Raw genomic sequence first — 13,513 nt, forward strand, 5'->3', positions numbered from 1 at the left:
CCTCTGTAATCTCTTCAATTCACTTCAGTTAAATTCAGATGTTTTCAGTTAAGTTCTAACAATGACTCCTCACAAAATATAGCATGTTCAAATTGGAGGTGTAATCGTACTGGATTTACCAAAGTTTGGTTTATAATAAACAGGAGGTTGATTCGATTCACTCAAGAGATGCTTGAAGCACTGCTCTGCTTCCTGGTATATTAGCAGCAGATGTTGTTAGCATTTGTCAGTAATTTGCTGGTGGCGTGTGCCTCTCTCACCTTCTCCCCTCCCACCAGGAAGAGGTCGACGGCGGCGATGTTGACGCTTATGTTGTGACAGAGAACCTGGAGGACTTCTCTAATGGAAGCACCGGGCCGAAGCGTGACAGAGGAGCACGAGCCGTCGGGCAGCATCACACTGCAGTGTTTAGGGGAGCGTTCCCAAACTCCGACTGAGTGGCGGTTGTCAGACTAAAGGTCAGAAGATAACATTTTTTTAATAAGGGTTACAAGCTTACATTAAAGATTCAGTTGTAATTGCAGCTGCAGTTTTTCCTTATGTGATCCATAAACAACAAATGAGTGGGCTGACGAATAAAAAATAAAATAAATTCTGGTCTGTTATGATGGTTTCAGCAGACACTGGGCTCTGTGTTGCCATGGTGATCTGTCCAGCAGAATCTTACATCAATCTTGCCAGTAGAGCAGGAAGTGGCCATCTCCAGACTGGTACCGGATGACAAGGAGCCCTGGGACTCCCTTCGCCCATTACTACCCCAGTAGTCTGCACAAAACAACACAGACACACACATGAACTCAAGCAAATCAGAAACATCAGCGCACTACTCATTAATCGACACTTTCGGTATGCAACACAAACACTGTGCAAGGGCAGGAAAATGACTAAGTGTGCTCAACATCTTGGAGAAAAAAAAGGTGTACGTTATAAAACAACATTCTGTGAATAAACAGTAGATGTTTAATTAAATTGAAGTGCAGCTATATTTAGTGAGAGGCGTTGACTGAGACGATAACTATGCTGGATTTCCGACTGGAAACTTTGATATCTACAATACTGGTATGACTATTTGTGCCCTAACAGGATATTTGCAGATGTGAAAAAGAAGTAGGATCAATAGTAGTTTATCTTTTGAAGCTTGAAAAGTAAAAAAAAAAGTAAAAGTCCATTCAGCGTTTCAGAATATCAGTGTTGAAACAAGTATTTTGTTAGTGTACTCGTTGTATGTGTGTAACACTTTGATCACTGCAGGGCAGCTGTGTTTCTACATGCCTCCCCTGCATGTAGCTCATGGCAACCCCGGAGCTGGCAGGCATTTGGTGTCTTGTTCAAGGACATTTCAGCACTTTGGAAGTTTGTGTGTTACAAAGGTTTAAAACAGTGGATTTCTTTGTAAGCAGCTGGCAACAGGCTTGTTAATTTAGTTTGTTAAGGAAAATAAAAGAAAATTTGAGGCTCTCACCGAGGTTAATGTCTCCAATTTCCTTCTTTTTTGGCCCCTTCCCAAAGCTCCTGTTGCGGGACCATGAGAAGAACATCCCGCGTTTTTTATCAGCGCTCTCATCTTTGCTGTCCTCATTGAGTGACCTCCCTGACCTCTGTTTTCTAGGCTCCTGTAAGTTAGAGAACAAACAATATGTACTTAACATGCCGAACAACCATTTATTTCCATCACCAGTTTCTTTAAAACAGTCAAAATACTATAGTGGCACCTTTTTCGGAGTGGAAAGGGTGGAGCGGTCGGAGCTGGCACTGTGTTTAGACGGCGCAGGGCTGCAGGGGATCTGGTAGGGGTCCGGCAAAGGTCGGCCTTCCACTTCAGCGTGCATACACTCCTGGTAGAGCGAGGACTTGAGGAATCGTGAGTAGCTGTCAAACTTCATCAGGTTGAAGATCTGTTGAACGGGGAGAAAAGAGTGCGGTGTTTGTAAGTAAACAAGCGGTGACAGACAGAGGATGATGAGACATAAGAGGGTTAGCAAAAGTGATAGAGAGGAAAATGACATGGTGAGATTAGACACACAAAGAGGCATGTGGTGACAAAAATTAGGGGGTGAGGAGGAGAAATTGAAACAAAGACAGAAATGGGAATAAAGTAACTACTGGTGTTAACATATGGTTACAGCTGACGTTATGACAAGTTTCTTACCAGTTAACATTATATAATACCCTTTGCGAGCTGGAAATATACAGATCTCTGACTTCATGTCTACGTCTGTGTGTACAGTACGCGCTAGATTCTATGTGGGTGTATGCCAGTTTGTGTTTATCTCTCTGGTAAAGCCTCAGAGCCCGTTCGTAAACAAACCCAGATGGCCACCAAAAGAACCCAATATGCTTGTGCAAAGTGACTAAAGGCTAGATGAGAACAAACCCCCCCCCCTAGTGCACACAGATTCACTCCTAATAATACTGTCTAGAAAAATGTCTTGATCTCCATTTGACGTATGGCGCAACTCAATAATTTAAACGAGAGAAGGCTTAAATGTGGAAAGGCCACATTATTTATCAACCAATAGATTGTGGTATTTTAGTAAATGAGCTCAACTACTGCCTAGTTGATACCTGTAGCTGTTGCGTCTTGAACATGTCGGGCCGTGGGGACGTGAGGACGTCATCAGCCAGCTGGGCTTGACTGTCGATGTTGACCGGCATGGTGGCCTTGCTGGACAGGAAGCTGTTGTAGATCTCTCCAGCTCTCTGGGACAGCTGCAGGGAGGACAGTGATGATTTCAAAAACTGTAGAAAACTATGTCGCTATCTTCTTATCTGCTCTTTTATTAATATATTTACACACAAATTAATCAGGCTTAGAGATGCTACATGAGCTGGATTGAGTCTTGGTTCTTAGCTTCATTAGTGGCTTAGCTTCATTAGTGGTTAATCTTATGCTACTGTGAAGCTGTGGTTCACAACCTGGGGTAACAAGATAAATCTGAGAGGTCAGAAATGATTAATAGGATAGAGGAGACTTGAAATCATATTTCATTTACACAGAATTGTTTAATTTTCTGACTAGTTCATTTTTAACCATGGTAATGACAATGGCTAAAAATAAACCTCAGACTGTCCACCGCTTTGGTTCAGAGTGAAATATCTCAACAACTATTTGATGGATTGCCATGAATGTACTTTGTTTTATTACTAGATATTTACAAAAACTGTTGACATTCCCATCAACATCAGTTGTTCTTGTTAATTTTAAGTGCTACTTGGCAAATGTTAACTTGCTAACCCACTAAACTACAATGGTGAACAAGGTTAACATTATACCTGCTTTCCAACAGCATGTTAGCATTTCCATTGTGAGTATGGTAGCATGCTGATGTTAGCATTTAGCTCAAAGCACAGATGTGCGTCAGTACAGCCTCACAGAGCTGCTAGCATGACTGGCTCTCGTGTTTAACAGTAACAGACTTAGAGCCAAAAGGTTTGGGAACCACTGCTATGAAGACAAATGTAATTTAACCAGTGTACTCAGAATGGGACTTCCCCAGGGGTAAACAAATGCTTAGAGTGTGTCATGATCTGCCAATTTACAGTGGACCACAGTATCCACAAGCACCAAAAAGGTAGTGACTTCATCTGTAGCTGCATACTGTGGACTTACCTGCTTTTTATCAGTTGCAGGGACATGACTGAAGTATTCACAGGCCTGCCAGAACAAGATATTCTCCTCACTGAATTCTTTCTTGAGAAATTCCTGTGAAGACACACATTGTAAGAGTTCCTATATGCTATCCGACTGACGGTGATAACTTTTTTTTCTTTTCCAGTGCTTGTGTTATTGTTGTTGAGACCAGTAGTGAGGAAATAAATTATTGGGTGTAATGTTGTGAACAAGATTTGTGTATGTGTAGGCGCAGGACAGTGTGGGCGAGTGCAGCGCTGTTCAGTGTTAAGGGAAGGTGAGGAGGGAGGTGGTTCCAGGAGTCAGAACTTAGTGTTGAGTCTTCTGAAGGTGTTGTAGGCTACTTGCAAAGACACATCTTTTATGTGGGATGTGCCTACGTGGAGACATAAATGAGAAGCCTGGACTCACTGGGGTTGAATACTGATATTGGGTTCTGAACTGGCACCTATTGCAAATTTATAAGAGCTTAGAATTTGTAAAAGCTGCTAAAATCAATATTTTTGTATTAACCATGGATAAAATGACTCTGAGGTCCTCTAAACACTACCTAACGTTTTAGCAATTAGTCTTCGTTTTCTGGCCCGCAAATTTACTGTTTTGGTTAATTCGCACCACTTTCCTAGTGTCATTTCTTCCTGTACACTACCTTCCCATCGCTAAATGGCAGGTGAACAAAGTTGGCGACTCGCTGGTGAACGAAGTGGAGCAATTAGCAGCTAAAAATCCAGATATTTCCCTGCGTAGTTGGTGGAGAGCAAGACAAAGCTAAAAGGAGAGTGAATACTGGACTTACATGTATCATGTGCACAGAAATATGTCTCCAGATGAATGCTAATGTTTCTGATTTTCCTTTCAACACATTATTGTAATTAACAGTTAACGCTACAGTGAATTTTTCAACTTTTTTATCGAGCTCAGCTTACCGAAAAGTAGCGTACGCCCACTGGATCCTGAAGGAGACGCTCGAAGCAGGCGGCCCAGCTAGCCACACGCTGCTCTGGAACCCCTCGATGGCTTCCTGCTCCTGGAAGACTGCCATTACTGTTCAGGCTGCTCTGGCTGCAGCATCCCTGCAACTGGACTCCACTATAATCTGCAAGATGGGATAGCAACGCAAAGGTCAAAAGGCTCTACTGTTAAAGGGTAATTCCAGCCCGAGGGAATGTCAGAGTCATCTCCTGCGTGCCCTCTTAACCTTTTAAATATTCCTGTGGATTTTAGCATTTTTGTGTGCTTGTTTTCTTCACTCTTGACATCATATACCTCCATTCAACTTCTGAGGAGGTAAACTGAGTGCTGTCATTTAATCCATGCTTTTTATAAAGATTTTGTTGCTGCTAAGGAACCCATAAAAAACATTATTTGTGAGCAAAAACTATCTTCTGTTGATACACATCTTCAAACGGCCATCATAAAAGGCACGTCTGTGATATTTGGTGAAAATATAAACAAGAAAGCAGACAAAACACAAAACAACAGAATTATATAATTGGAACAATATCAGACTCTAGTTCTAGTGTTAATGTATCAAGCTCAGCTAATTCACCACAAATTCTCACTACAATCTTTTCAACAATTTCCTTAAGGGTCTAAGTTTGGTTTGAGGAAATTGCTGGTAAGAAAGACACATAATTTGTCAGCAATTTAAGAAGTCTTGATCCTGGTGGAGTTAAAAGAATGATGAACTTGTCCTAAATCTAGCTAGACACAATGATTATTTGAAGAGGCAAAAGGTGCCCTATAACTGCACCAAATAAAACTACAAACAGAAAATGGATTAGACTACAAGGCAAAGGCCAATGGGGATTGAAAGGAAAGCTAATGGCTCTTTAGTTGCTACACTTCCCACCAATGAATGTTACACAGTAACTGAATGTCAAAGTTCAACACAGGTCATGAGAGAGAACTGGAGCTCAGGGATAACTGATCTAATTGCATCCTATGAAGAAAAACCTCTAAGTTGTTAAGAGAGTGGAGCGAAGAGGGAGCAGAATAAAAGGAGAAGAAAGAGAGGAGGCACGGCTGATTATAGGGACTCGAGGAGGGAGAATGGGTGAGGATCTGGGGAGTCGTGGTCAACTAAAGTAGAGCCTCGCCCTGCACAGTACCTGCTATCATGGTGGCAGATGGCCATTTTAGAGCTGTAGAACAACCAAGCAGGGTGCAATAAAAAGAAAAAAACAAACAAACAAAAGGGACACAGTAGGATTTGTTACAGATATAGCTATTGTCATTCTGTGGAGAGTCAACTAGTTGGCATTGGCAACCAGCGTCTATCATTGCTGATGAGAATAGAAATGCTAGCTGGGTCAAGTAAGGTACAGTGCTGCATATCTTCATTTTGCCAGTACGCCTGCACAAGTGGGCTGGTTTTTTACAATTAGTTGTGGGTCAACTGTGTCATTGTGAAATAAAAGCACTGTAAATAATACATGACATCACTGACAGTCTTGCGGTGAGGTCTTTCAGATTATGACTAATGTGGCCTCTGCGTGACCTTTAAAACCAACAGCTTATCCTCCTTTCTTAGGAAATAGCCCAACTGAATCAGTAGATGTGTCCTTAAAATCGTATAGACGCTGAATTGAGTACAATAATCTGAGAAACTGTGGAATTTTCTTTTTTACAATAAGGTCAAATGTTTCACTGTGACACTGTTTAAAGTTTGCTGACAAGCAGTTTGCTTGGACTCGGTTTAATGTATTATGACTGAGGCTTTGGGATCCGTGTTCACCACAATGTGTGCTGCTCAGTTTGCGAGGTGGCTTTAGAGAGCAAACAACCGTGCATGTCTGATCCACATCCACAGTAAAAAGGAGCAGAGCTGCACTACGAGGTCACTCTGTTAGCAAATGTTATTAAAACTGCTATGAAAGGGAGGACCGGACAGCACACACACTAGCCAACGTCTGTAACCCAAAACACGCTCTGCAAACATCTTTTATTAATGAGGCGTGCTGCATACAGTGAATACATCATCCTCATTAAAAGTCTTTTCATTAAACCATTTTATTGAGCAACTACAAAGTTGCTGTTTTGAGGGTAGAGAAGAAAATGAGGAATAAAGAAACAGACACTGAAAATACTGGACAAAGCACTATGTCAGTGAAAGAGGATAATTAAGGAAAAGATTTAAAAACCAAGTTTTAGGATTGCAAGTATTCCTTAACACAGCTCTCATTCCCTAGTCAATTTCATATCAAAAGGCTCATGTATTTTTTTTTGTAGAGAATAGTAGTTTAGAGTTGAAATAAAGGAATTGTACTCACCACCATCTGAGGAAGCAGCAGACTGAAAGAGAACAAAGAGAGACATGAGTGAGAGGCTGCCCTCATGACCTCCTGTGCTGAGACAAGGGACTGAAGAGTGTGCGGATAGCAGTGTGTGTCCAGGCATCCCACCGGTCGCTCTGAGATGTGTCTCTTTGTGGTTTGTGTTTGTGAGTGTGTGTGTGTGCTGCTGAGAAGGGGTTGGATCTTGGGTCCTTTCACAAGACCATTAATTTGTAAATGGGTGGGACCCCTGGCCTCCACCACACACAGCTGTTCACACCTCCACACCAGGACCCACCCCTCATTTTATTTTATCCTCACACACTCACAGCCCTGAATCTGTGCATTCCTGCTAACTGCCGTCACAAAGATCAGAGCTCATCAAGTAGCAGAGCTACTTGAGAGGCCATCACTGACTGTAATGGTTCTCTTTTCACTTGCTAATTCAGAGGAGTGAGTGGTTTATGTATGTGTAGATGTCCCTGAATAAAAGGCAACAGCACAAGCACCCCTCGTGGGCACTGAAATTTCACAGTGACAACTTTCTATAATTGGGTGTAATTATAGCCAAATAATAACGCTCAATAAAATACCACCCGTGTCTGATCTTATGATGGATCAACAAATATTTACTTGGCAATGCTGCAGTTTGAAATCACAGCATCAGCATTGGGCTCCTGGTAAAGCTATTAGTATGATTATGATTAGAAAGAGGTTTAATTCCCCGACTGTGAAGCTGTTGCCGCAAATATATTTAAATGCAGGGGAGGATATGAGAGGCACATCTTAGGGCTTGGTCCAAGAACACTTGAAAAATCAGCGCGTTGGAGGATTCGTCTGAAAAGAGGCGACTATTTCCAGAAGAGTGTTTTCTGAGCTGCCACTTCAAAGTGTGAATATTCAAGGCTGATGATACGTCTAAACAAGGCACTTCATGGCAGGCTAGTGCTTTGGTGTGAGCAGTACATGCAGTTTCATAATACTGGATTGTAGAGCTTGTTATAACAGAACAATGAAACAAAAGTCATGGTCTGGTCCATGATCAAGCTATTTTTTGAAAGTGAAATATTAGGATATGTTGTCTTTTTCCAGTCTGACTTTATTCAAAGTATAATTTCTAAATTGGCTCTGAGTTTTGATTTAATTAGTAGTTTTCAGCTTGATCAATCGGTGATAGAACAAGTCCAGACATATTGCGGACCAGCCCATTCTTTGTAGTTTGTGTTGATGCAACCGGCCATCTGAAGAAGGCAGGGTCATGTGCACTGACGTGACAGTTCGTTCCATTTTGGGACTGACCACATGTAAAAGCTCTATCAGACATAGACCACTAAACCACTAATTGTCTGTCACGGCTTCTTTACAACTCCAAGGCTGCTGAGTCCAACCCCATGTAGTCAACACCCAAAGGCTACCCCCCCTTCAGTGGTGGCTAGCATGTGTTCACTAATCATGGTGGCTAGGATGAAGCCGACACAGAAGAGAGAGAGAGAGAGAGAGAGAGAGAGAGAAAAGAGAGAACACCCACTCCATCTGCATGTCCCTTTGGATCTAAAAGCAGCTAAACCGCAAACCTTAAATATAGAGACTGTGGCTCATTTTAAAGAACAAGACAGACATCACACATCGTGACGTATGTTTTGGTTTTGATCAAACAAAAGGTCTCCAAGCTGAGACTGTGGTATATGAGCAGGTGTGTTCACTATTGTTAGTACTTCAGGAGCCTTTAAAACCTATATATGGAGGATTTGTACGTCTAAGATGACAAATGTGATAGACATCTACTTCCTGTAACAGTGGAACTTCCACTTACGCAGTGATCTATACGAGTGGGAGAGTTACAACAAATTATGATTGATGCTGCCTTGACACACACACACACAGTTGATGTAATATGTCATCTGTTATACCACACACATGTCAGAGGAGAATTATGTAGATTCTGAACGTCATAAGTTGCGTAACTATACTGAAACGTCTGCGTGAATGGAAATATTGCAAAATAAGGCAACTAATTTGACCTCCTGTACCTCAAAACTTATTAAACTAAAGTCAAATTATACTTTCATACCTTCAAATAAGGTTTTCAATTATTAATTAATGTCAATTAAGTGATCTATAAAAGTTAGAAAATAGTGAAAGCTGCTCACGATGTCTTCGAATTGCTTAATTTGATTAACCAAAAGTCCAAAACTCCAAAATAATCAGTGTCAAAGGTTATAAAATGGAGTCAGCAAATATTAACATCCTAAATGACTTAAGCAACAAATCTATCATTTAAAATGTATTAATAAATATTAAATAACTAAATTATTTCAGCAGTATTCTCACATATGATGACAACACATTATACAAGCCTACCTGGTCAACCTCACTAGGTAGGTCTGCAAACATACAGAGGCTGTTGTGTGTATGTATTCATGAGGCAGCAGGGGTTAGACCACACACACCACTGTGTGTTTTTTAACTTGTTATTGCTTCCTTACCCACAAGTCCCCCTACAATGAGGCTGAAGTGATGACCCAGGCACACCATCGCCTCTTGTCCACACACTCCCTTCCTCTGTTGACACCTCCGGTGACGAGCCGGTCCACTGTGGGTGGCTGTAGAGAAGTACAGGCCCTCTTTGATCCCTTTCATATAGGACTACATTGCAAAGATCCCATTTCCCAGCTGGAATCCCACTGAAAGCTGTCCACGTTAGGTTGTTATCAACCAAATGGACAAAAATCACAATTCAAGTCACAGCGAGTACCCTGGCTCTGAATAGAACAGGATTTGGCTCTCCGGTTGGAAAACGCTCCTCCAGCTTTACTGTGGTACAGCCTCCACGCCGTAGAGTCTGGCATCTCGAGACACCACATGCTGAAGGAACGTAGATGATCACACCAAGACAGATTTATGTGTATGATCTGAACTAAGCCGCCGTGACAAAAACAAACTTTTCTCGACGCTAAATAAGTTGAAAGGTAAACCACATATTCCCGAATGTTAATGTCACTTCTTAAGACCTCTCACAGAGAGTGTTTCTGATGATTCAAAAGTGAGTTCATTTATCTTTTGAGCTTGTTGAGGCATGTTCTTGCCTTTAAAAACAGGGTTGAGATGTACCCTGTTTATCACTTTACCGCAGTCGAGATAAAAAGAAGCGTCTTTGAAACTTTCACACAAGTCAAGGCTGATTCTAGCACCCCGCAAACAAACAACCACGAGTCCCCACCGCTTCAAACAGCTGTTCAGAGTGGGAGCGAGACGAGCGACAAAGAGGGAGATTAATGAGAAAAACAGCTGACTGAACAAAAGGAGGCTCCCCGCTTCATACACGGGAGGAAGAGGAGGCTTGGTCGGCAAGCCCCAGTTTACTTACAGTGTTGAAGTTCCAGGTCCTCTTGAAGGAAAGTCTCTTTTTGAGACTCATTGTTCCCTAGTCTGCTACACCAGCAGCACACAGACAGAATATGTGTGTGTGTGTGTGTGTGTGTGTGAACGCATACCTGAACATTCCCCACCCAAAACTCTGCAAACCATGTCTGTACAAGTCAGACCGAGGGAAAGAGAGGGAGGGAGAAAGAGGCAGAAATGTGACATGGTACTGGACAGAAAGAAGGAGGGAGAAGAGGGGGGTGTAAAGGAGGAAAGAAAGATTTCCTTACTCTGCAGCTGTTGCTATGGCAACCCGCCTGACAATACATACAGCCTCTGCCACAGTGGCATGAAGGAATCAGATGAATTAAGCCCCCCTTCATTCCCCTCACAAAAACACACACACTCACTATGTCAAAACCACATCGGCCTTTCCCCCCCTTTTGTTTCCAGCCGGGGTACTCTCCCTTTACTTGAAAGAGAAAATAGAAAGAAAATACCCAGTCAGGATAAATTGAAACCATATGAATTTTGTTTTAATCAAAATAAAAGTTTGCTAGCCCACAATTTGAACTCCGAGCTTCATTATCTGCTGTCACAGAGCGCCATTCGTACGCCCCCGACGGTAATCGTGTCAGTTGGTGTTTTCTGCTAGCAATTTAGCTCATGTACCAGAAAAAGAAAATAGGTTTTTATTCTGGCATCACTCCTCGTCTCTGCTGCAGCGCTGTGCCTCCACATTTCTGGCAAATCTCTACAATCAGCATGCCGACTGTTTCTGGACCGACTATTATTCTCAAAGCACGGGTGGCTCATTCTAAGGTTTTCTCGTGACAAAAGAGCTAGTATTATTTGGTCTTAATTTTGCCGTAAATAATGGATCAGATACAGTGTTTATTAACAGCTTGGTTTTCATGGTAGATTTCCCCCGTTTAATTAGATTTCTACATGGTCTATCACTTTGGAAATTGGATGTTTGTCATATGTGCATGGCTGTGTTAATGGTTCGGAGGGGGCAATCTGGTCTCCCTGACAGGCAAGTCACAGATGACAGCTCCAACTCCTACGGGAGGTTGACGTGTGTTCATATATGTACACATGAACACATGAAAGAGGGCACATGGGGAAACAGTGATAGAAAAAGTCTCAGTATGCTTCAAGGAAACTAGGTTGTTCGACGCACGCTTTCACAGTCTCTCCTCCCCAAAGGCATTCATGTGTTGCGTTCGCTTGTACACATAAAAAAATGATGGAAGTTGTCGTGTAAAATGCAAAATGCAAAATGCAAAAAAAAAAAAAAAAAAAAGGACCTTGAGAGAGAAAACTTCCTGCCTACTTTCCCCATCTCTGCACACCCAGCCAATCGCTGCGTAAAGTACAGTAGGCATTATTGTCAGGTTGTCTGTTTCGGAAAATACCAAAAATTTTGGGACGCAGCTCCCACTGTTTCCACTGTCAAGACCGGAGATTTCAGATGCTGTTAGACTATCCCACAAGCACTTCTTTTGAAGCGCACTGAGGCCTAAAGAAGGAGACAGACTACTTCAGACTGGGGTTTTGAGTACATAGCGCATTCACAAAGGAAAAAGTAACTATATGATCTGTGCAATCTCAATTTAATTGATAACGAAAACCACAAAATAAATGAACAAGCTACTCTTCAGCTGAAAAAAATGTAAAAAAAAAAAAAGTGGTACAGTCTTGAGACGGCTCCAGGAAAATCTCAAAAATATAAAATAAAGTCTTAAATCTCTGGAGGAACCTCTTGCTTTCTCTTTGTGATGTTTCCAAATTTAAAAGTAGCATAATCTTTCCAAAGTTGCAGTTTTATTAAGGTCACTGAATTTCTTGTACGCTAACTGCCAAAAACCCCCCACACTATGCAGATTATTACATAGTGTATACTTTATCGGGGCACAGGAAGACAGATTGTTTACGATTTCATGTACATTTGCAGTGATGCAGACATGCGGTATTTAGAAGTTATTCAGGGTACTGAGTTGAGTCATCTACAATCGTGGTCAGGACACAAAATGGTGTATTTAAGCCCTTCAGGTCTTCTTTTGGCCTTTGACCCCCACCCCCCCACCCCGCCCCCGAGGCAGATAGTTCACTGCAGCCAGGTGAGCACATCTATAAGAGCAAAACATGTTGGAACATCTCCAACCAAAATGCCTCCAGGAAAAGCACTTTCTCTATTTCTATCCTTTATGTTGCTGACTGAGGACAGTTTGAAATAAACAGTTTTCACGTGAGCTCTGAGCCGCTGCTTGATTTAATCAATTTGTGAAACTTTTCTAGTCAGGCTTTACTGCGACAATGAGCGCTGCATGTCACAAGACATCTAACTGCACGTCAAGTTCTCCACCAGGCAATCTTGACCGAAGACGGAAAAATAATCTCGGTCTGCTATCTGCGGCAGACTGTTCCCTGAAAATAACATCAAGAAAGAGCCATGCATGGAGGCAACTTCCTTTTGAGGGAGGGAGGCGAGGGTGCGGTGACTGATAAGATGGAAGAGACATTTCTTTCCCAACCAAGCAAGGAGTGAGAAGCAGAGAAAGAGACTTCTTTGGAGAATTATGAAAACTCCTCTGACAATATCTAAGTGATGATAGTGTAGACAGACAACGTTGTGTTTGAATTTTGGAGGCTACGGAGTGGGACCCAATGTTTTTACTGTGAGAAATCTTGTTTATCATAGCAAATCCACCAGACACTCTATCACATTAGCAAGGAACTGATGAGGTCAGCTTGCTTATGTGATGCTAGGGGACCAGGAATGGTAAACAATATGAACACAATTACCGTCCCCTTAGATTTGCTATCTGCATTATGTCCAACTCTATATTCAGTCCCTTCAAACAACAGCATATTTTCATAATCTGCACACAATAAACATATTACTGTGTTAATATGTGTCTTGCTGTCATGCTCTGTTGAGAAATCCTATTTTTAATCGCAAGAGCCTCAGAACTTATGCCAGTGATATAATCTCACCTCCCTTATGATCTAATTGAGTCTCAAATGTTATATGAAGTTAATATTTTCACAATGATATGAGTCAACCCAAAGCTTGAAGAAGTTGATTTTTATTTTTTAGTTTAAAGATATTAAACCAGAAGGCTTGCGATTTTGATGAAAACCTTCATCAGCACAGCGCAAATCATTCTGAATTTGAATTTTAGACTAAATACAAGTGTTTTGCAACTGAGTTGGCAGTCCCAAGTGTCTGACTTTACAG

At 41.8% G+C, this 13,513-nt stretch overlaps 1 protein-coding gene across 5 annotated transcripts in view; it reads right to left on the bottom strand.

Annotated features, from left to right (window-relative positions):
* LOC122973539 (regulator of G-protein signaling 12-like) overlaps positions 1 to 13,513 on the bottom strand; it is a 38,478-nt gene that overhangs the window by 10,309 nt on the left and 14,656 nt on the right. For all 5 annotated transcript variants that reach the window (XM_044341129.1, XM_044341128.1, XM_044341130.1 and 2 more), the window contains 8 exons: positions 6,904 to 6,925; positions 4,558 to 4,727; positions 3,611 to 3,703; positions 2,566 to 2,709; positions 1,713 to 1,895; positions 1,463 to 1,613; positions 668 to 765; positions 261 to 452 (listed from right to left, as the gene is read on the bottom strand). In XM_044341129.1, coding sequence (XP_044197064.1) covers positions 261 to 452; positions 668 to 765; positions 1,463 to 1,613; positions 1,713 to 1,895; positions 2,566 to 2,709; positions 3,611 to 3,703; positions 4,558 to 4,727; positions 6,904 to 6,925 — 1,053 coding nt within the window. The remainder of the gene's footprint in view (positions 1 to 260; positions 453 to 667; positions 766 to 1,462; positions 1,614 to 1,712; positions 1,896 to 2,565; positions 2,710 to 3,610; positions 3,704 to 4,557; positions 4,728 to 6,903; positions 6,926 to 13,513) is intronic.

This window comes from Thunnus albacares, chromosome 22 (assembly GCF_914725855.1).
Source record: "Thunnus albacares chromosome 22, fThuAlb1.1, whole genome shotgun sequence".
Taxonomy (NCBI): domain Eukaryota; kingdom Metazoa; phylum Chordata; class Actinopteri; order Scombriformes; family Scombridae; genus Thunnus; species Thunnus albacares.